At 32.7% G+C, this 27,998-nt stretch overlaps 2 protein-coding genes across 4 annotated transcripts; one reads left to right on the top strand and one right to left on the bottom strand.

Annotated features, from left to right (window-relative positions):
* Window positions 1-206: 206 nt before the first annotated feature.
* Window positions 207-11,724, bottom strand: LOC18594044 (Protein kinase superfamily protein). 2 transcript variants are annotated; one of them, XM_018124500.2, is made up of 21 exons: window positions 11,578-11,724; window positions 10,889-11,128; window positions 8,213-8,269; window positions 7,731-7,758; window positions 7,523-7,645; window positions 6,806-6,917; window positions 6,540-6,577; window positions 6,355-6,408; window positions 5,296-5,364; window positions 4,993-5,109; window positions 4,806-4,874; window positions 4,068-4,147; window positions 3,727-3,855; window positions 3,403-3,655; window positions 2,850-2,942; window positions 2,568-2,735; window positions 1,977-2,107; window positions 1,735-1,867; window positions 913-1,037; window positions 621-803; window positions 207-495 (listed from the first exon to the last, which is right to left on the bottom strand). In XM_018124500.2, the coding sequence occupies exons 2-21, from the start codon at window positions 10,981-10,983 to the stop codon at window positions 456-458; spliced, it is 2,097 nt and encodes a 698-aa protein (XP_017979989.2). In that variant the 5' UTR covers window positions 10,984-11,128; window positions 11,578-11,724; the 3' UTR covers window positions 207-455. The 2 variants fall into 2 exon arrangements, with proteins under 2 accessions (XP_017979989.2, XP_007021552.3); XM_007021490.3 differs by having other exon boundaries at window positions 3,403-3,652.
* A 12,362-nt stretch (window positions 11,725-24,086) lies between these two features.
* Window positions 24,087-27,530, top strand: LOC18594043 (protein RICE SALT SENSITIVE 3). 2 transcript variants are annotated; one of them, XM_088808075.1, is made up of 7 exons: window positions 24,087-24,974; window positions 25,126-25,176; window positions 25,599-25,727; window positions 25,909-26,014; window positions 26,211-26,252; window positions 26,367-26,423; window positions 26,610-27,530. In XM_088808075.1, the coding sequence occupies exons 1-7, from the start codon at window positions 24,844-24,846 to the stop codon at window positions 27,324-27,326; spliced, it is 1,233 nt and encodes a 410-aa protein (XP_088664201.1). In that variant the 5' UTR covers window positions 24,087-24,843; the 3' UTR covers window positions 27,327-27,530. The 2 variants fall into 2 exon arrangements, with proteins under 2 accessions (XP_088664201.1, XP_007021551.1); XM_007021489.3 differs by lacking the exons at window positions 24,087-24,974; window positions 25,126-25,176 and having other exon boundaries at window positions 25,603-25,738.
* Window positions 27,531-27,998: the final 468 nt, after the last annotated feature.

Below are 27,998 nucleotides of genomic sequence, written 5' to 3'. Positions count from 1 at the left end.
CCCTACCATTACTCAGCAAAACCCAGAGAAATGCAACAACCCTTGAAAATTTATTACAGCTCTGGCAATGATCTCTTACGGGCCTATCACCAGATGGTGAAAGTGCCAATGATTCATGAGGCCTCCAATCCATTCATTCATGAAAATTACTAAATATCAAGGAAAATGAAGGGAACTATAAACTGTCAGCAAGTTCACTGGGAAGATTACAGTGAAGAGATTATTTTAATGAATGATCAATGTTTACTGAGATTACATCTTGTAATGTTGCTAATAGCAAAACCTAATTATACACCAATGCTGCCATGGCAAAACAAAAATGTAAGAGAGAAAATTAATCATAATGGATAATAAATACACAATTTCTTACAATGTTATGTACATCAAAATCAGAACAATTGCATTAAAGACAACACACAGCAAAATGGAGATATAATCAAATCTCGCAGTTTCCTTCAAGTTGGGTTGAGATCCCGCGATGTTTGGCTTTGCCATCTGCATCACATGAGAAGATTTCAGAACAGTTAGGTGCTATTAAGATTAACACATTTATAAATAGGACTTCACTATTTGTAAACTAAAGATCATTTGTTAGGTAAGGGAGTAATAATTCAACAAACCTAGACAGTAAAAATCTAGCAAGTGGGCTCAAGTTGGAATTTGAATTAAGTTCTTTATGCTGTTGCTTTTTCCTACTATCAGGTTCCATGTTTGCATTTTGCGTATCTTCAGGAGTCGCCTTGCCCTTATTGAACATGCGAGCTGCTAGTTCCTGGATATCTTTCATTGAAGGTTCCTTCAAGCTGCAAAATTTTACCTCTGCTTGAGTTTCATCAAGACCAAGACAAATAATGTATAAAGGTGGTATTACTATGATACAAAATAAATTATTTTCTTCCACAAATTTTTAACCTTGCCAATCGCTCGAGCAACCTGCGAACAAGAGTTTCGCAAGATCCAGGCTTTGTACGTTCCATATTTATGAGAGAATTTGTAACTGCACGCGCAACTGACCCTTCTGAATCATCAGCAACGACCTACATTACATGCATTGACATACTATTAAGATCCAAAAGATAAGAAGAAACTGATTCAGACTTAATAAATGTTGCAGCTGACACAGTACAACAGGAAAGCAGAAGTATGGCTGTAGTAAACAGCTTCTTCTTACAACCATGTTCAGATGCTGACTTCAGGTAAAGGCAGAAATTTACACAAACAAGCTCTTAACCTCAATTAATGCCTTACAAACATGCATACTTTTGTGTCAGGTCACACCATCTACAGCACAGGTAAGGAATTTATTAACTAATTTTATAATCACCTCCCCTGGACTTGCTCATGATTTTACCCATATTAAGTTGCTCCTCTGCCTCAAAACAACTGTAGATCTATGTTCTACTAGTCAAACAATTTCAAATACCATACCTCTTAGTCCTGGATTTTTCCATCTTCTATCTCAACAAAGTAAATTTTTATGATTGATTACCAACTCACTTAAGTTGGTATAGAGTCTTGTTTCACTCCTAACATTACAAAAGGCACTTCAATCTGGATATATGAGAATCTGCACCAAAATAATTGCATACTTGATATAGAGATATCTGTATCAATACAAGCATCTCCATACAGCCTCCGCATTGAAGATTGCTTAAATTGGAAGAATATTTCAGAAGTTACCTCTATCACACTAATTAGCAAGGAAAAACTTAGGTATAACATCATGGTGCACACCTCTTTTAGGGAAGGGATAAGCAACATGGATAGTGATACAGAAGATGATGCTATCTTTGCATTTTCTTCATCATCACTTGGTTGACGTGATCTTGGAAATACTCTTTGTGCATCAAAATATTCACGAGAACCTCTGAAATAGATTACCATACTTTAGAGATGATAACACAACCAAATAATAACCAAAGCTACAATAAATTCTGCATTGAAGATACGGAAAGTAACTTCTTTATCAGGCTTACCTGGAAGAATCAGAACTGTTACTCATTTGATCTCTTCTTCTATTTTCGTGCCCGGGACTATTGAACTTGCTCAAAGCAGGCCTGTCCCTAACATTTGACTTCCTCAACCCTGCTTGAATTGCAGCCTTTGCCTGAAACGACATATTAAAAGATGAGCGTTTCAACAGAAAGCATGGTCACACACTATATCTAGAAGCTAATAATAAATACAAATTCCATGGTAAACTCAGATTTCTACAGGAGGAAATTGAGTCTCCAATAATAAATACATTATACACCAAAACGTTCTAGGAAAACTCCAACTAGACAATAATTAATATAATTGATTGTGGACATAATAACAATAAGGAAAACAAGAAATTATCAAACAAGTGCATGTTAGATATAAATGGTAAGAAAAATAGTTGGAACAAAAGTGGAAGTTATACAAACATCATACACCATATCAATATCGTTTATCAATCAATGAAACATACACTCTATAGCCTGTTGATTGTAATTCACAACTAAACAAGAAAAATCTAAAAAAGCTTTGCAGGGCAAGAAAACTGATGAAGAAAGATGAAAAATAAAATATTAACTAAAAACAACCTCTGCAAGATTTGCTGCACTGTCTTCAGCTGATGCACTCGAAGTTCTCTCTTGAATTCCTAGCCTGGATCTTGGAGTTCGAGGAGAATCAGAGTCATCATGTTGGCCACGAAAAACAACAGTTCCACTGGTAGAAGCATCTTCAAAAGAAGCATATGCGCTGCTAGACTACACAGCACATTGAAATCCAATAAAATCAATGGCTGGGACACAAAAGGCAACAAACTTTATCTACTTAATAATTTTGTGAAGACAACCATGAAGGAAGTGAAGGAAGCTTACAAGAGAGCTTGGGTCACGAAATAATGCAGATGATTGAGATCCTCTGGGAGATCTTATGACAACAGTTCCGGACCCACTGACAGATGTGTCATCCTGAATAAAGCAACATAAACAGTGTCACAAGATCTGAGCATAAAAGGATCAGATACACACACACACACACACACACACACACACACATATATATAAGATAGGTGTAAGAGACAGAAACAACAGATTATATGAAATTGGCTCTAGTTTGACAGAAACGGTTGGTGAATCCAGACAAGTGAACTTAATTTCTAGCCCCATCAGAGCAGGCAGGAAAAGAATTCTCAAAAAAATTAAATATATTACTACATTGCATGTCAACTTAATCCTGTGTTACTCTTCTCAGTCAATTTCTAAAACACAACAATCTTTAAAGCCCCTAGATCATCCCATGCAACAGAGCTTTTTATTAAGGGCATAGGACAAATGGGAAAAACTTACGATGCCAACAGCCTTTATGCAGTGAAAAGTTTTTAGTGTGTGCAGGTGCGTGTGTGATTGCATGAGAGAGAGAGAATCTTACATCCTCTTGGTAATTATCCTGATGTTCATCATAATATGACTTCTTAGTGTCTTTTCCAAAAGAAACTTCTGGGAATTCATTGAGTGCGTTAACACTCTCTGCAGTTCTTGGTGTAGCTTGATTATATACAGCTTCTAGTTTCCTTTCTCTAACCTGAGGAGGTCTTACAGCATTTCGGACAGTTCCTGTACTCTGTTCTCCACCAATGCTGAAGTCCCATCCAGCATTTTTAAACGTTTTCCCCTGCTTACTGCTGATCAGAACAAGTCAGTAAAAATCCCATCAAAATCAAGGAAGTACAGCTAATCAACATGATTAACCCACCTAGCTCGAACAGTTTCTTCACCTCTTATATCTCTTGTCACCTTCACAGTGTCAGTTGACTCTCCTACAGCTTTGGGGCCATTTCTGGGGGTTTCTGCATCTTCCTTTAATTGGTATTTTGGGCGCTCTCTATTAAGAAACAAAAGGCAACCATCTTAACTATAATAGCCAATGCAAGAATGATACTCTAACTCAGCATCCTCTTGTCATGACATGTCAGGAACATAACTAACACCATAAGCATAATTTGGAGTGTTCCAAGGTGCTTTGACACCCCAAAACAGTGTTGATAAAGCTTCCTATCATATGTAAATATGAAACGCTAGGTACAAGCATAGCACCTAATTCTCTCCAGAAGCCTCTGACTCTTCCTAGCATTCCTGATAAAACGATGCTTGAGAAGTTCCTTGGCACTAGGCCTCTGAAATTGAACAGATTAAAGAAAAGCATAAGGCATTGTACAGCATTCAGAAATAATTAAGCCGATATCCCAGGATCACTCAACTTATATACACATCAGAATTTAGAAGCCAATACACCAACAGTTACGGTGCATTTTAATTGGCAGCTGACAGAGTTCAGGAAAAAACTAGATACAACAAAAATCCATTTTCTAACATAATCAACACTAAACTTCTACACCTTACTCTACTGGTTGTGGGGTCAACCACAAAATCTGTTTCCTACTACATTGGGAAGAAAAGGAAATAAAGAAAAAGTTTCCCCATATGTGATTAGTGGACAAAGAACCAAAAAGAAGTATTTCCTTCCATTTCCAATATGCAGAAATTTCACAATATGTCACTGCTAATGGTTAAAAAACAATCAAGAAAACTGGCAGATTAGCTTTAAATGAGAGAGAGAGATGAAGGAGACAAATTCCAAGATATCTGAAAACAGAACAAATTAGCCAAAAGTATCAGCTAAAACAATCAACAGCTGCACAAGTGGTCCCTTTGAAGTAAAAATCTGTAACGTAGAACTAGTGCATGTTTCAATCAATTAACGGTATATATTCAATTAGCATATAAGAAACAGTTCAAAGTAAGAAAATCCTCCAAGAAAGTATAATTGATTACCTCAGCAGGCACTTTCTTTAAACATAAGGAAACAAATTCTTTCATAGGGCGAGAAAAATGCTCATCTAACTGCAGGATAGAAATTTTGGTTACATTTAAATTGTAAAGAAGGATAATCCCATCAAGAGAAGTAGAAACATAAGAATAAATCATTTGACATGAATGATAACAAAACTCTTGAGATTACCTGCGGTGGATTTTCTCGAGGTATTATAAAAAGAACTCTCATAGGGTGAAGGTCTGCAAGTGGAGGCTCTCCTTTCGCCATTTCAATCACAGTGATGCCCAAAGACCAGATATCTGCCTGTATCAACCAAATAGTCCCAGTGATGGAATGCTCATTATTCAACACAACTCAGCAGACAAAGACATTGCAGGCTGTGCATGTGTGCCTAAGAGGGAGAGAATGTGCAGAAGGAAAGCAGGTGAAAGCATAAAGACATGCCAGAAAACTCAAGAGAAAACTCCAAAGCACTGCTTTTAGAACTACCTTCTCATTGTATCCTTCAGAATTCTGAATCACTTCTGGTGCCATCCAGAATGGTGTTCCTACAAAAGTCTGACATTGTTAACCATATTAGTTCATTGATGATCATATGACAATCACACAACTTGTAACACTGATTGCATTAAAAAGATTACGAATTGTGGGGTAAATGGGCTATGAGCAAATTTTTTAATCCTTTTATAAATATCATTCAAGTTTCCCTCCAAGACAACTCTGCATTTCTATGGCTCTGGTGGCTGTGAATACATTGGAGGTAAAATTCAAATAAATGGCAATAGTTCCACAATACCACACTAAAGCAGCCATTCGAAAAAGCAGTTTACAAAGAAAACAATTCCAGATTTGATGGTATGGAAACATACAGATAATAGTTAGAAAGGAGAGGTATTGAGAAAGGAAAAAGGTTGTGCTCCAGAATCATTCGTACCTTGTATGCACTACCAAATTGAACCCCTTCAATTCCAGATCAAATGTCCAACTTTCAGTTTTGAGACATAAATATTATGTCCTGTTTTCCTTTTTTGAACACCTAAAAACCTTACTTTTTACATTTACAAATTAGTTTTTCAAATTTTCTTCTTCATGGCATTAAAAACCATGAACAGCTATATTAAAAGAAACTAAATTCTAATATAAAATACCTTACAGTGAATTTTTTTTCCAAAAACTAGATGTCAATTCAAATGTAGACCATCAATTTATTATGGGAAGGGCATATATCAAAGCTTTCAGTATATTAAAACTTATTTGGGACAAAAAACTTGTTATAAGTAAGCAGCTTCAGAGCATATAGGGAGGTTCAGAGAGAAAGAGAGATTATCACGGACCAAAGGACCTGTCTACATTTCTTTTCTTTTCTCTAAAAGATATGAACATTAACTAAAATAAGTTTAACTTTTTCCATAGAGTGTAAGAGAAAATGGCCAGAAATCAAAAAGTCACTCAAGCCATAAAAATTAAAAATTGCTGCAGCCAAAGCCTGAAAAGAGCAATCATGCTTATTGGAAAAGTGATGCATCTTAATGAAACAAAATACCGTACCTTCCTCCTTGATATTGTCCTTGTTAATTGTGCTGACACACCAAAATCAGCAACCTGTTACAAGTACATATACTTAACTTCCAACAGCAAAATGCATATATCTCCACCCATTTTATCCATTTACTCAAAGCCACTCTATACAAATAATTTGATAATATGAGCCCATTTGAGAGAAAGAAAAGTACCTTAACATCACCATTCTCGGTCAACAAAATGTTTGCCGCTGCCAAAAGTGATAGCATAAATGTCGTCATTGAACAAAAAATAAGCCATTAAATCCAAAAAACACTTAAACAAACTAAATGAAGGTTGAAAACAAAGGAAACAAATAATTTGAAACAGAGCATGGCACGAATACAAGCCTCTTAAACAAAATGTTCTAAAATTTTTCTTATGTTCTCTGTGACAACTATGTTTATAAGTAGATTAGGGAGAGGTAAAGGAAAACAACCTTTGATATCTCTGTGAATCTTCCCTTCATTATGTAAATATTCAATTGCATGCAGCAAATCCCGTGAAATACAGGCAATTGACATTTCATCTAGCGGAGGGCCTGATTGGAGCTGTACATAAAAATTCATCATTAACTTTCCAGAAAACCTAAATGTTATTCAGGAATTATATTGCATCAAATCAGAAAATAAACAAGTGCACCAACACAAATATAAGCGGAGGAAGACTCATTCATATGCAACCAGAGAAATAAAAGGAAACTAGTGGTTGTATGTACCCAAAATTAAAAAAAAAAAATCAAATCAGAGATTGTGTGCTAACACTAGAACAGGAAAAGAAAAAGAGAATACCAAGGTCTAGTAAAAAATAGCATTGAAATTGGAGCTAAAAGCACTAAGAAAAAAATGTTGTACTACTACAGGAAAGATGGCAGCAATGCCTTTATAATTTTGCAATTACCATTACCTACTTTAGTTGACATAACACTGAAAGGTAGTTATACAGAATCTTTTATGCCAAAAACACAATGAAAAAAAAGTTATTTCAATGTTTGAACATGTGCACTAATGCGTATTCATAAAATAAAATACATTTCGTCAAACCCAAAAAAGAATAATGAGGGTTCATATAAATTGGAAAGCAAAACTTCCTAGTTAATCTTCAATTCCAATGTCATGCACCAAACATGTAGAAGCAAGTAATAGAAGTAACCTACTAGGTCAGCAACTGAACCACCAGCCATGTATTCCATTATTATCCATAGTTTAGTTTGGTGAAGATAGGAACCATAATACTCAGTGATGTATTGAGAACGGCATTGTGACAAAACAGAAATTTCCTGGAACAAAACAAAATATATGAAAAACCTAACGACCAACTCATTAAAGAGTTAGGATACTAGCTCACAAGAAAGTGAGGTATACCTTCTGGATGTCCTCAATTTCATCCTCACTACAGAAATGCGAAACAAAGGCAAGCATAAGAAACAGCTAAAAAAATCAAGAGCAAAATAAACACCAAGCGAATGAAAGAAGTTGTTATATGCCCCCATCTACTTGCTAGTAAATAAAGGCATCTGTAAACTCCCATGCAAGTTGATGAACTATAATGGAACTTCAGGAAATGAAATTGATAAAGGAAAGATAAATTTGCTTTAATGAACATGCACAAACTATTGATTCAATTATATGTATCACGCAACAGTGGTTTCCTCACCAGAAAACTCACACATATACTAGTGACCAAGAGCAAGAGGGGGGAAGGAAAATAGAACAAGTTAATACTTAACAAATGAACAACAAACAGAAGATCATAAACAAGACTTTCTCGCTCAAAGCAAGCACCTGCTGTTTGACACTTGAATGAGGAATAAATCAAAGAAAAATTAACAAAGCTATCCACTTACGATTCCTCTAAATCAATTACTTTAATAGCAACTTCTTTGTTCAGCTCCTTATCAAACCTGCAAATCAAGAAAGGCATCAGCTATTAATCTCATTTTCATCAACCTTGAGTCATGATTCAAACAGTCATGGCATATCCAACATGATTATGGGTGAGAAACTGGCATAGATGTGTTGCAGTACAACTAGCACTGACATAGTCAAGTATGACAAAGCACCATATATGCTTCAACTATGAAATAGAATGTCCACTCTCTAACTCATTTGAAAAGAATCAATGTCAGTGGTATGACCAATTACCAAGAGACCAGTAGTGTAATAGTTACAAAGTAGAAGCATAATTTGCATAAATAATGTACAATTCAATTTCAGGAGGCATTCCCTGGTAATTAAGGCTCCATCTTTCAAAAAAATCAGCCTAATCTCTTTAAGTGAACTTAAGAAAAGGAGACCAAATAACAGTTTGCCTTGATAAGCAAAAAGGGATACCAGTTTTGACATGAAGTGGGCTCTATTCCAAAGGTTAGCCTTTTAAACCCCGCTTGCTTTATTTGTAAATCTTCAATCTTTAAACCATTTATCAAGGTAAGCACTTCCTATGTAAATGGCATCCATTTCTTTAAAGAAAAAGGAAAAATGAAAGAATAAAAATCAGATAAGAGACTGAAACGAGAGCTTTTCAATCATATGCGCATCCATCCCTCTTCACACACGGGAACCAAGAAGTCAAAGATCTACTAAATGAATAAAAAGATGCCACTACCTCATGCCAAAATCCATGAACTAACTGAGTCAACATAATATGAAGTGCAGAGCAAGAAAAAACAGGCTAGTATATATCTTTTCTGAATTCAAAAACAGATTTCTAAAAATATGTATACAGACCTAATTCACTCAAGAAGTATTTGTATTTGTTTATCACTTAACAAATGCTACATCTAGATTAACCAATGAAGAACAGGAGAAGGAAAATATAAAGAGAATAAAAAAATCAAAGGAAAATTAGGGAGACAATGGTGATGGGCACAAAGGAAATTGGAGAACAAATAGAGAAAAAGAGAAAGGAAACCAAGGGAGAGGGAAATTTCTATTTCAAAATTCCAAATCCCCAAAATTCATAATCCAAAGCTACCAAAAACAGAAGTAATATAACTAAACCCTAAATCCTAAGATAAACACAAAACACCACATAAACCCTAAAATACCCTAAGTACAAAAAATTAGAATTAAACTCATATAATACAAGCCCTAAAAATTTTTAAGTCTTCAATCAGCTTCCTTTTATCCTGCATCAATAAGAAGTGATATTGCAGTGTAACAAGGGCCAAATAAATCATTAAATATTGCATTAGGCCACGTACCTTTTACACCACAAGAAAGCAAAGTAGTTTACCAATCTCAAGAAATATGTGGGCAACAATAAAAGAAAATTTCAATTTTAAATAGTTTTATAAATGGTTTGATAAGGAACATTCACATATATAACAAATCCCATAAGATAAAAAGCTTATCTATCCACCTTTTAGTTCTTTAATTGGCCTTTGGTTTCTTCACTTTAATTAAAAGCTTATGTTATTCACTGAAAAAAATTATTTCTTTAAATAATCATCAACCATTATGAATTCACAATATCAGTTCACTTTCCTTTACATGACAAACAACTCACATCTGTAAATCTAAATTTTTACAGACCAGCTTTGACAAGTTCTAATGCACATTTTGATCTCAAGAACATATATCTAGGTTAGGAAAGAGGAAATTGCATTTCATTGATAGATCCATTAAATTTATTGTTTGGTGCCTCTTTAAGCCAACAAAATCAGAGGGATCACACCCATTAAATCACTACTTAATTATGAAGCTTCATGATTCCATCCACATGACACAAAAATTGAATCTTCTTTTCTTTTTTGCTTTCTTTTTTTTTGGTCAAATGAGGGCACTCCTCAATGATTAAAAACACAATATAACTAAAATTCAGTTTCTTGAGGACACTCTACATTTGCAACCTTGCACTTCATTTTAATAGTTCATCACAATTACCAATGCTCCTAGATATTACACAAGTACCTTATTTTTGCAACTGTCATTCTCCAAGCCTATTTCATAATTAACATATACTAAGTTATGTGCCTATCTCAGGATAATCCAACAATTCAAATTTCACAGAATCAAACCAGTATTAATGAAATAACAAATATAATTGAATAAAGTTATTATAATGCTCACAAAGTTATCAGATGTCTCCATAAACCCCTACTTTAATTGTATTAAATTACGTAGTGAATTTATGCCCTGTATTCAATTAATACCCGACTGACCTTGAGGCTCCTTTTGCCCCCACTCACAGGAAGATGTTTTTTCTTTATAAATTAGGAGAGAGAGAGAATACAAATCTCAGGGGCATTATATGTTTCAACTTAGACTGTAAAAGATTTCAGTTCAACAATGGCATTGGTATCATTTACACCATTCCGGGAATCTACTCTTATCAAACACCAAAATACTACTAAATCATACATCGCAAACAAAGTTCTACAATGCGCAGGATAATACATTCAATCACTACTAACACTGTCACATTCATACGAAGCTCTTTCCTTACAACAAAATGATAATAAACATTGACATGCACTCAAGCAATGTGATAATGAAAGAAATTGAAATAATAAACTTACGCTTTATAGACGTCCCCAAAAGATCCTCTGCCAATCAACTCCAACTGACTAAATCTAGACCCTGCTGCTTCTTGTAAGCCTGCTATGTCAGCCATTTCTACATACAAACCCTCGGACACCAATGATCAAAACCACCCAAAAATTCGACCCCTTCAAAAAACATTCACATTCCTCCCGTTCTTCAATTAGAATTCAATACCCATTTCCAATTTGCCAAAACCAGCCTCAAAAAACCAATCCCTGAAAGAGAAATTCAAAACAAAACCAATCAATACTCTCGAAAAAAAGCATAAGTATAAATAACAAAAGTAAAAGCATAACCCAATAAAGCAAACCCACATTCCAAGATCTAAAAACCCCCAAAAAATATGAAAGCAGAAAATGCCCATAAGCTCTTACACTGTAAGCGAAGCATATACAAAGAGATACCCAAAAAAAAAACACACACACACAACAATAAAAATTTCCTTTTCTGTTAGGTGAAAGACAGGATATGTTAAAGTGACAGGCGAACAAAACAACAAGAATTCTTACAAACAAATTTTACAACTACCCATTAATCTCTCTCCTTTGATAGTGAAACCGCAACACCCCACCGTGTCTTAGGAAAAAAAAAACAACTTAGTTTTTCGTTTCATTATGTTCCTTCTTCTGTTGGAAAGAAACGCGTTTTTTTTTTAAATTTTTACCTGTTTGATTTTTGGCAGATCTTTCTCTTTCGTTCTTTCGATGTTTGTTCGTCTCTCTCTAGGGAAAAAAAAGAGAGAGGATTTTTCAGAGCTTGGAGAGAGATCGAGAAAATTAAAAAAAAAAAAAATGTGTCTGTTAATGGAGTTCCTGCGCCTTGTAATTCCCTTCGTTTTTTTCATTACTGGCAAATTTATTTTCGGAATGAAGTCAAAACGCAGCGTTTTGAGGGTTTTGTTTGTACATGCGTCAACGTCGCGATGGACGGCCCGCACCTTTTGTCTGCTTTTATTTGTTCTGTTTTTTAACACTCATATGGGCCGAGCCAGGACGACCCACTTAGGTCAATGACGAGGCTCAGTAAGGCCCAAGGTTCTTAATTAGTATTAAACTAAAATTTACCACTTAAAAATTTTTTTCACATGGGATTTGTGAATCCCATAATACCCCATCTCATATTGAATGTAAATCCAGTTATTATAATTTATATAAAAATATATAGGTCTAAAGAAATTGCTACTAACCATTTGAATTTTTTTAATAGGTCACGTGAAAGGTTATTGAGTTAATTTTTTTTTATTTGAGTTTGTGAATTTTATATTATCATCTTATCAAAAAATAAATATAAAATATTACAAGTCTTTAAAAATAAATATATCATTTTTTTTAATTTGACAAAAATGTAAGTACCTCTACATATTGATATAAAAAAAAGCTAACTCTTAACTCTAATTCTATGTTTCTCGGTTAGGTAGGTGAAGTAGCATCATCATATCACCATGATAAAAAAAAATAGAAACTTTATGATTTCAAGTTGCAAAATTTACCAGGGCTTATCGATTTCAACACTTCCAAGCTTAATATACATCATGTATTGAGTTATTTAATGAGATAAACAATAATGAGATGATAGAAATAAATTATTCTATTGTTGTTCATGACAATTCACATTTTCAAAAAAAAAATAAATAAATTCATACATGTACTTATATAAATTTTCTAGTGACATGGAGCAAGGGACAGTGCAGTTGCATAAAGTTTTTTAGACTCAAAATCACACGACTCCAATTGAAAAGGGAGAGTTGAAGAAGAGTGGTGCTCTTGGTGGAGGTAGTGAGGATTGCTTGGAGTAGAGTTGAAATGGTGATGATGGCATGATAGGCACTTTGTCTTGGTTCGGAGATGATGGCGTGATAGGGGCTTTGTCTTGAGTTGAGAGGATGGGGACTGTGAGTTAGATGCGAATAAGAAAATTTATCATAGGCTGGTTGGTTTCTAAACTAAGAAAAGCTAATAGAGATAAGAATAAAGTACGTTGAAATGTTTTCCGTAGTGAAAGAGAGGACAAGGCACTTCAAGAAGAAACAGCTCAGAATGAGGCTGTCAAGAGTTTTAGATGCAGCTCGGTCCTAGTTGTAACGTAAAGTTACATCTATCAGGAGCCGAATGCCATAAGAAGTCTAAGTTGAAGAACTTACAAACTTACAACCGCATCCAATGGCTTCTAGACCACCCTAATATAAAAACATAACCTTTCAAAAAAAAGAAAAACAAAAATGAAGATGAACTTATTTCCATAGTGAATGTTGCAATTTGTATCGAAACATCGAAAGTATTGGTGTACAAGAAATTTTAGTAATTGATTAATTAGTATTCAAACTTTAATATTAATTTATTATGTATATGTGTTTATCATATATATATACGTGTATATATATATATATATATATATATATATATATATATATATATATATGGCATGTATGTATTTATTTGTGGAAATTTTAACATGATAAAAAAATTGAAAATCATAATAAATGATGCAGTATCACTATTAATTAGTCAGGAAAGATGACCATTGGTTTTACATCCTTGGCATCACTGTTGCTATAATTAATAGGATAATTGTTGAAACCATTAAGAGGTTGTGTCAAGAAGTTGGCATTAAAGTATTCTGAATGATCTTTATGAAAGCAACACTTTCTCTTTTTCTCCAGGTTAAAAATGCTACAAGCAACCATTCATGGTAGGGATTTTAAATCTATGTTGAATGTTGAATGAATTCTGTGGGGTTCTTCACATATATAGGATTGAAAGCACTTGTAAACCTAATTTTGGTGGAGATCATTAAGCTTTTGTACCAGAAAATTTGAATTAAGTCTCCACCTGACCAACAAGTTTTAAATGCTCCAGAGGTTTTCTGGTCCAACTCTTCTGATAAACGATGCAAACCTTCACTGTCTCTGCATGTTAAACATGCAAAAGAAATTCATGGTTAAGGACAGCTTTCAAAAATGTTTGGTGGGATTGAACTGGAACTGTTGAATTTGGTTGGTGGGGGGGTGATGTTCTGGTGAGATAGTACATGAGCCAGATCCTGCCTAGCACGCTTACTGTGACCTACAAAGCTGGTTAGGATCTGAGAGCAATAGCTAGCAAATATCAAAACCTAACCTGATGATTATGAGCCAAAAGAAAAAAGATTTGACTAATTTCCATCAACCCAACTCAATTCATCCAAACCTTTGATTCTAAAGAACCTTGACAACCATGACTGGATTTGGGTTGCTTATCCTAGATTGTTTTTCTTGTCATCTCATTGATTCCTAACCCTTTCTTTCTTTTGGAATCATCTGATAATTCCTAACTCTTTTTTCTCCTTAACTCAAAGATTTGATGAGGAAAATTGTGGAATTTGTGTCCTTGGGTTGGGACTTGGGAGGGGGCATTACTCTTAACCAAGCTTGTTTCTTGTTCATAATGATTTTTGGGCCTGGATCCACTTGCCATTTTCCAAGTAACCTTATCAGAGTTTGATTAACAAGGATGTCTTGAAGCTGCTTAAATGATGATATAAAGCATTGGATTCACTCCAAATCATTCATAGGTCTACCAGGGACTAATTAATAATTCAAATGAAATTGTAAGATATTGCTTTGAACCAATAATTCAAGTCAGCATTAAATAGTTAACAAGGGGGAGCTTGTGAAAACCTAATAAGCTAAATTTGGTTAATTAATTTGACTTGAAAATACAACTTTTATAGTCAATTTACATGTGGATTAGTTATGTTTAATCAACATCTTTACCTATAGTTAACTATTCACATGTTTGACACATGTTGTGAACTTGTTATTAGTCTTTGCTTGGCTCAATCCCAACCAAAATTCCATTGCTTCTTGGAAGGGCGTGGAGGGGGTCAAGGGAGACAGTTAAAAAGAGAAAGTAAAAGATGGAAAGAGATATTGACTATTGTGTAATATATGTTTAAAGATTATTATTTTATATATCCACTATAAAATTTTTTAATTTTATAAATAACTTTATAAGATTATCACGTGTCAGTTTAGTAATTATATCAATTATAACTTAACTTATTTGTAAAATTTAAAATTTTATCACTATTATAATTTTAATACCAAATTCCAAATAATATATTTTGTTATCCACATACTTAAGAATGGTTCACGACAATCCTATTGCTAATTATCTATACATACATACATACATATATATATATACATATATATATATGTATATATATATACCATAAAAAGAATGTTTTATATTCGATTAGATTGAACAATTAATTACAGTATTTGATCACGACAATAACTACTGTTTTATGGGTTCCTAACACATTAACAACCCATTAAAGTGTCACTTTATGTTTTGTCCCTTTGTTTGTCTTTTTTTTTTTTTTTAATTTCTATCTCTTTAAGCAACTTTGTAGGGATATGAAGTAACCACGTAACCTTACACTTCAAAAGACTGCAAATATTGTTGTGCTCATAGCATCTAAATAAAACACAGTCCCAATGCTTTTAATGACACCAAAGTGTCAACTTTAGAAATGCCATCTCAAAGTTTTTTTCTCCTTAAATGTGTATGGTACTGAATAGACCAAACTTTCTTCGCTTAAAAACACACACGCGTACGTACACATGATATACACACACACATATATATATATATATATATATATAAACATATAAGAAATTAGTATTATTTTATGTATTAAACCCTAAACGCTCCGTAGTTTCACAATGGGAGGTGGTTACTATCCAAAATGGAGGATCGAGTTGGTTCTATAATTCAAGGAACCTAGCAAGGTCTTGGGAAAATAATGAGAAAGTATGGATTGGCATTGATTATACGGAATTTTTGCATTGATTCGTCAGTATAGAATGAGTCTTGTCGTATTCAATTTTCTGTTTATAATAAAAAAAACTAAAACTTTGACCAGCATTATTTTAAATCCGATTTTAAAATGAATACAAATATAAATACTTTTTCTTTGAAAAAAACCAAACTCTTAAACTATTTTTCGTTGTAATTTTCTTTAGCTAAATGAGATGAACTTAAAGTAAAATTTCCAAACTTTTAAGAAAACAAGATATCATTAGTATTGTTACTCAACACCTCTGGAAATATAAGATTCATGGGTTTAAAACATCTTAAAAATCAACCAAAAGATTACAAATAATATGAAAATTAACATCCTTATATAATGACAAAATCAAGATTTTACATGATAGATAATTAAAGGATAATTATAAAAATAATCATACTATATATATATATATATATAAAGTTTTATATATATAATAATAAAAATAATAAAAATTAAGAGATAACCGTCATCATTATCCATAACTCTCTTGACTTTGTCGATATTCTTATATAATAGATGATACGAATACCAAGTAACCCTTACGATTAAGTCCCAATTCAATAAAAATGAAAAAAATTGAGATTGAATATAATATATAATCGTGACACTTATCTTGAACGTAGCTTTATATAATATTGATGGAGGATTTATAACATTGAAAGAGCCTTTTGTCTAGACACGCGTAGGATTGTTAACTATATGTCATGTTCATGCATCACCTCACGTGATCGTCCGGGTTTTTTTTTAATAGCTGCAAGTTGGAAAAGAGGGTTGGTCTGTCCAGAGATATCAGAAATTAATAATTACTATACTTAAATAAACAAATCAAGGGCTAAATTAAAGGGGAAAAAAATTGAAGAGGACCCACTAACACAAAAGTAATTGTTTCTTCCCAAAAGGAATTTCGTTACTATCCACCACCCCATTTTCAATTTCTTTATATTAGACATTGTGGATTGATGCATCATGTGAAGGAGCAACAAAAGGTTTAGCAATGATTTCTTATAGCTTAATTCTAATCATGACTGTTTTTAACTATTTAAAGGGTTAAATTTAGTTCAAAAGTTGCATTATTCTTTGATTAATTATAGTTCAAATGACAATTTTTGTATTCGTGCTTATGCATGAGGAAGTGAGGCTCCTATGTCTTAATTGTGATGTTCATATAGATAGTATATAGACATTATTAATATAAGAGCTTCAAAAGAAAAACCCTCTTTTCCTAGCTGTTGAAAGTATCTTTTCTTTTCAACCCTAGACCTGTTAGATACCTTCCTGTATATTTGCAGAATTCATCATATAACATACATATATAGAGGGCAGCTAAATTTTTTTAAGCTCATGGACTGCTTTTATGTTCCCTGTTGGTTTGACATGATCTAGCTAGCTAGCCTGGTATTGCACTGATCTTTATATTTCTTTGACATGATCTTGGAAATATATATATATATATAACCAGCTTGTAAATATCTAATAATGAACCCAATTTTCATTGAATTTTCTTGTTAATGAAGATCATGACTTTGTCGGCAATTAACATTGGAATATATAGTACTGGAATCCCCATTAATGACATTAAACCTCGCGTTCTTGAGTTGCTTCTAAGCCAAGTACAATTTAGAGATTTGAGAGTTGGAAAATGACAAAACCAAAAAATGGGTTGGCAAAGAAGTACACTGATGGGATTTTGACCTTACATAAACTGTATTTATACTTTGAAAACTTAGTCTTTTGTTCTTCGTTTTTTGGATGATCATTCATGGGAATATATTTAGGTGGTTTAAGAAATTGTCTTTCCTATAGATTTTCAAGAATGTGGAATTTCTGTCCTTTGTTGCCATCATTGACCTGCTTAACCATGGTTCGTTTTTGGGGTACAATACAAGAAGAAGGTGAAAACTTTGGCACTCTAAAAAGGTTTTTGGTCAATATACTCAGCTTCTCTCAAAACACTGTTTTGACACACATCAGTGCCTGATTATGCTGCGACACCTTTGCATGGGGACCAAATTTATCTGTTGACATCACTGTGCCAGTCCATTCCAAAGAAAACTCAACAATATTTACTTTGTTTACTTAATGTAAAATACCAAACTTGAGACACTTATTGAAAATGCTTGAAGCAATGAACGCATGGGGTCAAGGAGAGCACGAACTGTGTTTGCTTTTGACCTTTTCTGGCTTCACAAATCACATTGTAATTCTACTTTTGCTTGGTTGGATTGTTTTATATGCTTCATTCCAGTATATTTTCTTGGCTAATTTTTTCCATCATGTTTCACACTCTTTCCTTTTCTTTCCTTTCTTGACAAGTTATTTCGGTCAAATGTATTGAAACCTCTCTGGACTGACTTCAAGAAAGGGCAAAATGTTTTTATTTTGAAAGAGCTGTATAAGGTTTATGACCTAAAAAGTCTAATATTCGGGTGTTCATGTGCATGTATATGTAACCAAAACTAACAAAACGATTTCGTGTGCATGCACCTAAAACCTCATGATACGGGCATTACAGTAAGGATCAAACTTTCTTTGATAGTTAGGGATGGAAAAATCCAGCTTTGAACTACAATTATGGAGGTGAGGTGTAACTATACTGTTTAGAGTAAAACAACAACCGCTTCCTTTTACATCTTTATTCAATGTTTCGTTTGGTACATAAGAATTTGGAAGCAAATAAGTCTCCAACTAGGGCATAAATATTTGAAAATGACCGCATTTACTAATTAATATAAGGACAAATCATTAGTAACATTTTAATCAAAAATTACCCACATTAATACGAATTATTTTATCAATTGAATCAACTTGTTGTCTGTAACTTTATAAGTTAATTTAAATTAAATATGATAATGAAATTCATTCACTAATTATAATTACTATGAATATGGATTCTTGGTATAAAAGGGTTGGGTGATTTAATCCAAGATTAAAGTTAAAAGAGTGACAGATGGTAATGACCGTCATCTCTTAATTTTTAATTTTTTATATTATTATATATATAAAACTTGATATATATTATATAATTATTTTTATAATTATCTTTTAATCATTTTTCATATAAAATCTTAAATTTGTCATATTTTAATATTATTGTAAGTCCCAAAGCTTACTATGTTCTAAAGTAGAAATGGGGAAATTGGTTATTCCAAATTCCAATTGCATACTTCTGGCAGAGGGGGAATCTCGGCGGCCACTGAGATGAGAACAATAGCAAGTTTTGTCCACTGTATGAAAAGGAAGTTTGGTTGACTAAATTTTGCCCAATTGGATCATATAAGAATATTATGACCAAAAACAGAAGAGATTTGAGATGAATTGTATATTGCAAATGAAATAGTTTTAGTTCAACTTAAAATAAGTTGACAAAGTGATCCAAAAATCAAAAGAAAATTAATTCTTTTTTTTAATTTTTAATTTATTCTCACCTATATTTAGGGGTTTATTTGAACTTAGTGCTTGTGGTTGCATCATGTATAGTTTGGTCAACCTGACCCTTTATTTTATTTTTTCTTCTTTCTCTTATTCTTATGTACATTCCTTTTGTTCATGCTCTTATTGTTTTAAAAAAAAAACACTAAGTTTAATAAAAAAAATTCTTTCAAAAGATATTATAACATCAAACCTTGGGGTTTATTCAATTTAAAAGAGAGAGAGATTATGATAAAATGGTACAAATTAATAAATATATCTTTTTTATTTTTTAAAAAAATTGCATAATTAATTATCATGACATGTTTATTTTGACTTCGTTTAATTTGATGACTCTAGTTTTTCTTATGCAAGATTGGAGTTTAAATATTTTGAATTAAATCTTTATAATTGCCATAACAAAAAATTCATTTAATATTCATTATATGAAATTAATAATTTGCAAAACCGAATAAGACGTCGGTGAATATATTTATATTTTCAAGAATAAAAGAATAAAATAAAATTTTCAAATTTCGTTTACTTGTATCGCAGTATAACATGAAATTTGATTATTAAATTCAATAGGTGTCAACGTGGCATGACTGTATAAAATTATTTAAATAATAAAAATTTGAATAAAATAAATAAACCTTTTTATTTTTTAAAAATAAATAAAGTCACTCTCGATGAACAATATATAGCACAACAATAAAGGATCAGAAAGACAAAACAGTGGAAATTCGTTTTAAAAAACACAGGTGATGCAGTGTATGGCATCAGCTTTGGTCAGTTTTAACAAAAGAAAAAGATTAGAGCTAGGGGGTTAGGGTTAACCACTTTGGTTAAGTTAAGCTCAGATTAAATTTTTATTTTATTTTGTTTTATTTTTTTTAAGGGATTTGAATGTGGGCCCCGTTAAAGATACGGTCGTGGGGTTAGAGCGAGGCCTGGGGCGGTCAATGCGGAGCCTTGGATTTGGATTAATGCAACACGTTTGTTTTGTCTTTCCATCTTCTCCTATCTAATCGCTACCATGACACTCGCCTATTTAAATACTATTTATAATAATAAAAAAGCCATCAAATATTATGTTTTATTTCCATTAACAAATAATGTTAGAATAATTTTGGAATTATTTTCTTAATTTATAAAAATTTACATTTTTCATTATTATATAGGTAAATCATTTTGATAAATTATTTTTTTCTATAATTTGGCACAACTATTATTTTGAGAAAATCAAACACTAAGATTCTTTTATTTAAATTTATGGGGTAAATAACTAAATATATTACTTTTGGCAGTGGTGCCTGGATGGAAAAAAGCGCGTGATGGTGGTAGGGGTGGATGTCCCAGGTACGGGACGCAGTGCCCCGCAATTCGTGCGCTTCACTTTTCTTTATGAGAAACGATGCACCGACTCACTGCTGATGGCACGTGCGCACGTGACCCCTTCTTCATCTCCCACCTCCTCCCTCGCTCTGTCTCTGACTCAACACGCCTTTTGTGTGTGTCTGTGTGTTTTTATTAATCTCTGTTTTAAATTCTATATATAATTTAATAATTACTTTTCTTTGTTCCCATTTAATATGAGCACCCCCACCCTCGCTTTCCACACTTCTCAAAAGATATTTCTACCCTTCTATTTTTCCCAATATTTAAGACTTTTCTGACGTATATTTTCCTTTTTTTTTATAACTATTATTTTCTAAATTAATTTTGAGTTTTTTTTTTTTAACTTTGAAAAGGGAGATTTAAATCATGCTCTTTAAGTAAAAAAATCATATACTAACTAATGAGTCGAATGCTCGTGTGTAATTTTTCATTTTGAGTTTTTTTTTTTTTTATAATTGAGGGAGGAGAGATTCAAACCCTATTCTTTAGGTAAAAGATCATACACCGACATATGAGCTAAATGCTCGAGTACTTTTTCATTTTGAGTTTATTTGATAATTATATGATATTATACACTTTCTTAAAATTAACCATTCATAAGCTTTTTAGATTCTTAATAATTATAATAATAATAATAATTCAAATTTAAATAAATTTTCTTTTTAATTTCATATAAAATTAAATTATATAATTAGTCTATAGACTCTACCAAAATGATGCATTTAATTTATGTACAATCATTTGTTAAAATAATGAGTCTTTATCGTTTTCAATATTGATAATGTTAATCTGATTATAAATATGATAAAAATTTTCTTTTATTTATATTGACATAATATTTGATTATAATTATACTAGTATGATATTTTATTGTTGATATAACATTGAATCTGATGACGTGATATTTAAAAATACTATAATAATTATGTTAACAGGAAAAATTCAATTATCAATAATTTAAAAAAAAAGCTTTTTAATTTAAATTTCACACTCAAATTATTAAAAAGGAAAGAAAAATGTATAATAGAAATCTAAAATGTCCAAATGATGGCAAAAAAACAAAAAAGAAAAAAAAGGAAAACAAGGGGGGTAATTTAGAGTTTTGAAATGCCTTAGCTAGAAGGTAAGGTAGGAAAGAGGAAAGATGTTGCCCCAAGTGGGGAAGATCCTTTTCTCTACAGCCGTACAAATTTTACATGATTACTATAAGTTATGTCACAGTAATCTGGCATAATAACATTATCATATTCATTATTAAATTATTAATCCAAATCTAATCCTCTCCTCCTATCACTTTTGACCAGTAAAGATTCTGTGCCATCCCCATGCTCTCAGGTAACCCTTCTTTCATTCTTTTTTTCATTATAATTATAATACTAAATAAATAATAATATTAGAAAATTATTAGCAAACTTTTTGGTGTTTGTAAGGAAAGTAACCCTTTTTTTTCTTTTTTTAGGGGAATAATTAATCTAATTCTTAATACAAAAGAGTATAGGTTTTGAATTTGATCTTTCATTAATAGTATAATAATAGTATTAAAAAATTTACTAATTGATGTTTAATAAGTTGAAAAATTTACTAAGTAATGTGATGAATTGTTGTGAAAAACGAATGATTTGAGATTTTTGAGTGTTTGGTATTATCGTGAAAAGTTGTTAGGAAGAGTTAAAATGTAACATAATATTAAAAAGGAAAAAATGAGCTATTTTCTTTTTTTTTAAGGAATTATTGTTAATATGTTCCAAAAAATTTAAATTATTCTAAAATTTAATTATAAAAGTGTATGCAAAAATTAATTTTTAGATTGCTTTAAAAAATTAAGCTATATTTTAAATAGTTATATACTCACTATACTTTTCTTTTTTTGAAATGCACTAATTTTTATTTTCAATTCAAAATATTTAAATAATTAAAAAGATAACTTTGTAATTAAAAAAGATAAATAATTATTTTTTTAATTGAGAGATGGGGATTCAAACCCTAATCTTTAGGTAAGAGATCATGCACCAATCAATGAGCCAAATGCTCGAATGCTATAAATAATTATTTCGATGATTTGATATAAAAAAATTTGCATTTGGTAACTACAAAATCGCTTTTGTGTACTTTTACCATTTACCTAAAAAAAAGAGTGAAAAAGTACTAATTTTAGCCAAACCAACATGCACTTGATCTTTACATTTAGGTTAAAACTATTTTTTAACATTACAAATGCAACAAACAAATGGGCCCTTAATTAAGTTTCAATATGTTAAGACTTTTTTTTTATTAGGCATAAATCCAACAACAACAATGTTTCACTTCTTTGAACTTGAAAGAGCGATTTTCTTGCATCCCGACACAAGAAGAGAAATTTTGTATTTCGATAATACATCCTATGACCTCGATCAACCTCTAAACATACGGTACGATTTATCAACATTATACCGGAAAATCTTGATAGTAATGATGAAATAATTTGATCTATAAGTGAATTTTTAAAAGCAAGTAATGAAGCTAAAACTTTATTGTTTTTTCCACTTTGGTAATTCTCTCTCTCTTTTTTTTTTCTGCAAAATGATCTTTGTGTGTGTTGGTGAAAAATAAAAAGGGTTGAGAGAAATTTGGCTTTGATTGTATAATAATAGGCAATGAAGTGAAAAGAACAGTAAGGCCTTAGGTAAATTTTCTTAAATCTCTTAATTAAATCATTAACATATTTAAATAATTAAAATTTAAAAATGAATCGAAGTAACAAGAGGATTGAATTTCAATGGATCGTTACGCGAAACTTGAAATTGCAACAAGCTTGGGTTGATGACAGTTACCAAATGGTAATCATAATCCAAATCAGCTTTACAAAAGGTGAAAGATCTAGGGTAAAGCTTGTTTTTTTTTCATAAAAAAAAAGGGTAAGTTCTTGAGGTAAAATAAATTATTTACTGAATAATTAAAATCCTAAGTTTCTGGCCAAAATCTAAACCATGAATTTCAATCATAGTCTTACTTTAGTGAAAGAGTGATAATTTCTTTGCCCTTTTTGTTTGTGCTTATATTATCATCACAAATTCTCAAAATCAAATCATGATCCCATTTTACTTTCAACTTTATCCCATCATTGCATTCACTTTTGTTACCCTAATTATACAATGATACACAAGTTATCTCAAATCAAATCAATTTTTTCCTCACCAAATCATTCTTAGTGTTCAAAATAAATTACAAAAATTATTTTAAAAAATCAATTAAATTTGCTTAATTCTTTTTGTTATATCTTAAACGTGTCGTTTTTTCGATCTTATTAATAAAAACACAGTAACAATGCTTTTTTTTATTTTTTTTTTTAAATTCCAAACCCAAATCAAAACAAAACAAAACAAAAGTCGTTGAGAAAGAGTTTAGATACTTCACTCATTCATTTACCCCAAAACAAAAAGGTAGATAAAAAACAAAAAAGAAAGAAAGAAAGAACATACTAACTAGTTCTACAGGGAAACTAAGTCAAGAACCAACCAAAGTGTGAAAATTTACCTAACCCTCCCTCGTACAGAACTTCCCCCAAGCCAACTGAAATTCCAACCAGACACAGAGGGCAACAAAGTGATTTTGTTGCCCTTTCTCTCACTTGTCATCAAAAACCACAACCACCCTTTTCTTTTATATTTTATATATGATTTTAGTTGGCTCCTCCCACAGTCATCAACTTAAGCCTTGAAAGACAGAAAGGAAGGAAGGGAGGGAGGAAGGAAGGAAAGAAAGAAAGAAAAGAACAAAGGTAAAGAGCTGTCCCCACTATTACTTTCACACTTCAACTCCTTCTTGAACAACAACAGCAACCAAAACAAAAACATCCCATTTTTTGTTTTTTTTTAACTCTCTTCTGTCTTTCAAAGAGAGAAGCTGGTTTGGTTGGGGACAAACAAAAGGAATAGTAGTAGTAATAAAGATAAAGAGGGGGGAGGGAGAGAGAGAGAGAGAGAGAGAGGAAGCAAAGAGTCTGGCTTTGTAGTTGATAAGAAGGGAAAGAAGTGATTGCCAAGACAAAGAGATAAAAAATAAAAAAACAAAATGAAAAAGAAGGTACACACAAATAAATAAGTTATACTACAAGCCAGACTACAAGTTAACCAAAGAGGAGTGGCAAGGCAGCTGTGTTTCAAAGGAAGTTGCTTTGGAGCAAAAAGGAAAAAAAAGAAGAAGAAGCATACATATCATATTATTTCTTACATACAAATATAAACGCCTATATATATAGATATATATAAAGAGAGAGAAAGAGAGGGAAGAGAGAGAGAGAGAGAAAGAGATGGTGGGCTCAGGAGCAGCAGATAGGAGCAAAGAAGCTGTTGGGATGATGGCCCTTCATGAGGCACTTAGAAGCGTCTGTCTCAACTCAGACTGGACTTACTCTGTCTTCTGGACCATCCGTCCTCGCCCGTATGTTCTGTTTTTGTTCCTTGAAATCTTCAATTTTTTTTTTCTCCTTTCTTTGTATTTATATGGCTATCAGTTGCTATCCTTTTCCTCTTTTTCAAGTTTTTTTTTTTTTTAGCTGTTTTCTTTAATTGGGTTTCTTCTTTTGATGCAGGAGAGTGAGAGGTGGTAATGGTTGCAAGGTTGGAGATGACAATGGCAGCTTGTAAGTATGCTTTGCCTTTTTTTGTTTGTTTGGTTCCTGGGATGACAGGAAAATGAGTGAGAAATCAGGGTTTTAAGAGTTTTAAAATTTAGACTAATTAAGTGGACGAGTATGTAGTTTGACTTATTTGATTTCATTTTGCTTGACACTTCTTTGCATTATATCAGTAAAAAAGCTAGGCATTACTTGTTTCCTTTGGAGAAACAGGGGAGAAAAACGGGGGAAATTTGGTTAATGAGAGATGGGGGTGTTGGAGTGAAATTTGAGTTAGTAATTGATTTTTGTGAGATGGGTTTTTATTAATTTGTGATTTAGAGGTATTTTCATTCTTAAATTAATTGAATTTTTATGTTTAATTTTTGTTCTAAATTTTGATCCTTTTTCTTTTTTGTTCATCTTTTGTGGTGAAATTTCATGTGAAGGATGCTGATGTGGGAAGATGGATTCTGCCGAGGGAGAGTTGCAGATTGTTTGGAAGAGATTGATGGAGAAGATCCAGTGAGGAAGGCATTCAGCAAAATGTCCATTCAGTTATATAATTATGGAGAAGGGTGGGTACTGGGTAGGTGCTATTATTATTATTATTATTATTATTGGTTTCAACTCTGTCCCTCCCTGACCCCCCCCTTTTCTCTCTGAGCGAAAATATAGATAGAGAGTGGAATTAAATGGTTTTTTTGTTTCTTTCTTAGTGTATATTTTTTATTGGTTTAATTCCTACTTCATGGTCAGGTTAATGGGAAAGGTTGCATCAGATAAGTGCCATAAATGGGTGTTCAAAGAACCAACAGAATGTGAACCCAACATCTCCAATTATTGGCAGAGTTCTTTTGATGCTGTATGTCGTATAGCCCACCTTCATCTTCCTTTTTTTTTTTTTTTTTTTTTTTTAATTTTCAATTGTTTAACCTAAATAGAACTTTGGGTTCAATGATCAAGTGTCTGTTTATGGAAAAGTTGGCGTGTGGCATAACTTTGTGCTTTATTATTTGGTTTGATGGTGTAACCTTTCCCCTTTTGTTGTTTAATTGCAGCTTCCTCCTGAATGGACTGATCAATTTGAGTCAGGCATTCAGGTCAGCACAGAAACAACTCATTTCACTGTTGTTAGTCTTATTCTGGTTTGATTTTTTCTGCCCTCTTTGTCAAGTCATTAAGACTTGGGGTGATTGTTGCTTTCTTTTGACCAGACTATTGCTGTGATCCAAGCTGGCCATGGTCTTCTGCAGTTAGGCTCCTGCAAGATTGTGAGTCGGACATATTAGAATTTGTAATTACTAATTTGGTTAACTTTGAAGTAGTTCTTGGAAATTTAAATTTTGTTGGTGCAAGTTTTCGTGGTTGAATTGGAGATCAAAGTCAAGTCTTCTATTTGTGAAATAGCTGAACTGTTTGATATTTTGATCTCATTGAGATGCTGTGTGTATCCTCAGATACCTGAAGACCTTCATTTTGTGCTAAGAATGAGGCATACCTTTGAATCTCTTGGCTATCAATCTGGTTTCTATCTCTCTCAGTTGTTTTCTTCGAACAGAAATAATACCTCCTCATCTACAATTCCTTCGAAGCAGTCTGCCATTCCGACACGGCCCCCACCTCCACTTTTCAACTGGAGCCAGAGGCCGCTTCCCCCAGCGACACCAATGCTCGCTTCACCTAATTTTCAGAACCCAGCTAGACTTGGATTTCCACAAGCCAAAGATGAGACACACATGTTTATCCTGCCTCATTCATCTGAAACCCGAATGGAAGATATGATGGGAGAACATGAAAATGACATCAAATGGCCTAATGGCTTGACTTTCTTCAATGCTCTCACTGGACGAACTGAAGATGCCAAGCTCTTGTTTAACCCTGACAGCTTAGGCAACAAACCGGACCAAAACCACCATCCGCTGATTCTTGAAGGAAAAGATTCTAATCAAAATTCAGATGCCGGTGCAAACCCCAATGAGTACTTGAGCTTGGATAGTCATCCAGAGAATATGAGGAAGATGGAAAACAAGTTTAAGAGGAGCTTTACATTACCTGCAAGAATGGCTTCATCTTCATCTTCAACTTCAGTAGATCATCATCAGCACCAACCCGTGGAGTATAGGAACTCTGAGGCAGGGATGTATACCGATGTCATGGAAACCTTCTTGGAATGAAATTTACAAGGGTCTGTAATAGAGGGACAAATGGTTGAGAATTTGTATTTAGGCACAAAGGGTTGTGTTCCTTAGTTGCTGAAATTCCTGTGTGTTTTGATGTCCTTTCTACATCCTTCTCTTTAATCCATTCAACTGAACTTTCTAATCATTTGTTGTAGTTTATCCTAATGTAAGTTTTCCTCCCTTTAGGTTTGCGTGGAATATCGGCCTTGGAATTTTGAAGTAGTCTCTTTACCCTTCTGCTCAAATGCTGCACTCACAAAGCATTAGGATTTATAATTGGATCAATGAAACTCAATACAAGGAAAACCCTTGTATTACTATTTGGTGAGGGAGCAATGAAGGTGGAAGGAACTTTTAAGTAATGGTTAGGTTAAGTAGCCACCTCTTCTTATTGCAAGTTGAATCTCTAACATAGCTTTGATGGAAATAGCTACGGATCCAAGGCAAATCAACAACACTCAATTGAAACAGGTTAAAAAGGTCAGGGGCAATGCAGATTTTCAATATACATTGTCCAGACAATGAAGTTTTCCTTGTTGATTAGGACCCTGCATTCACCTTCTGTATTTAAATAATAAGCTATAATAGAGACTGTTTATCTTTTTTCTACATATATCATATCACCATCCAAATGCATGCTTCATTTCTTAAAAGATAGAAAACAAA

This window comes from Theobroma cacao, chromosome 7 (assembly GCF_053813885.1).
Source record: "Theobroma cacao isolate CCN51 chromosome 7, ASM5381388v1, whole genome shotgun sequence".
NCBI lineage: Eukaryota > Viridiplantae > Streptophyta > Magnoliopsida > Malvales > Malvaceae > Theobroma > Theobroma cacao.
This window is presented reverse-complemented; position numbering and strand designations above follow the sequence as displayed.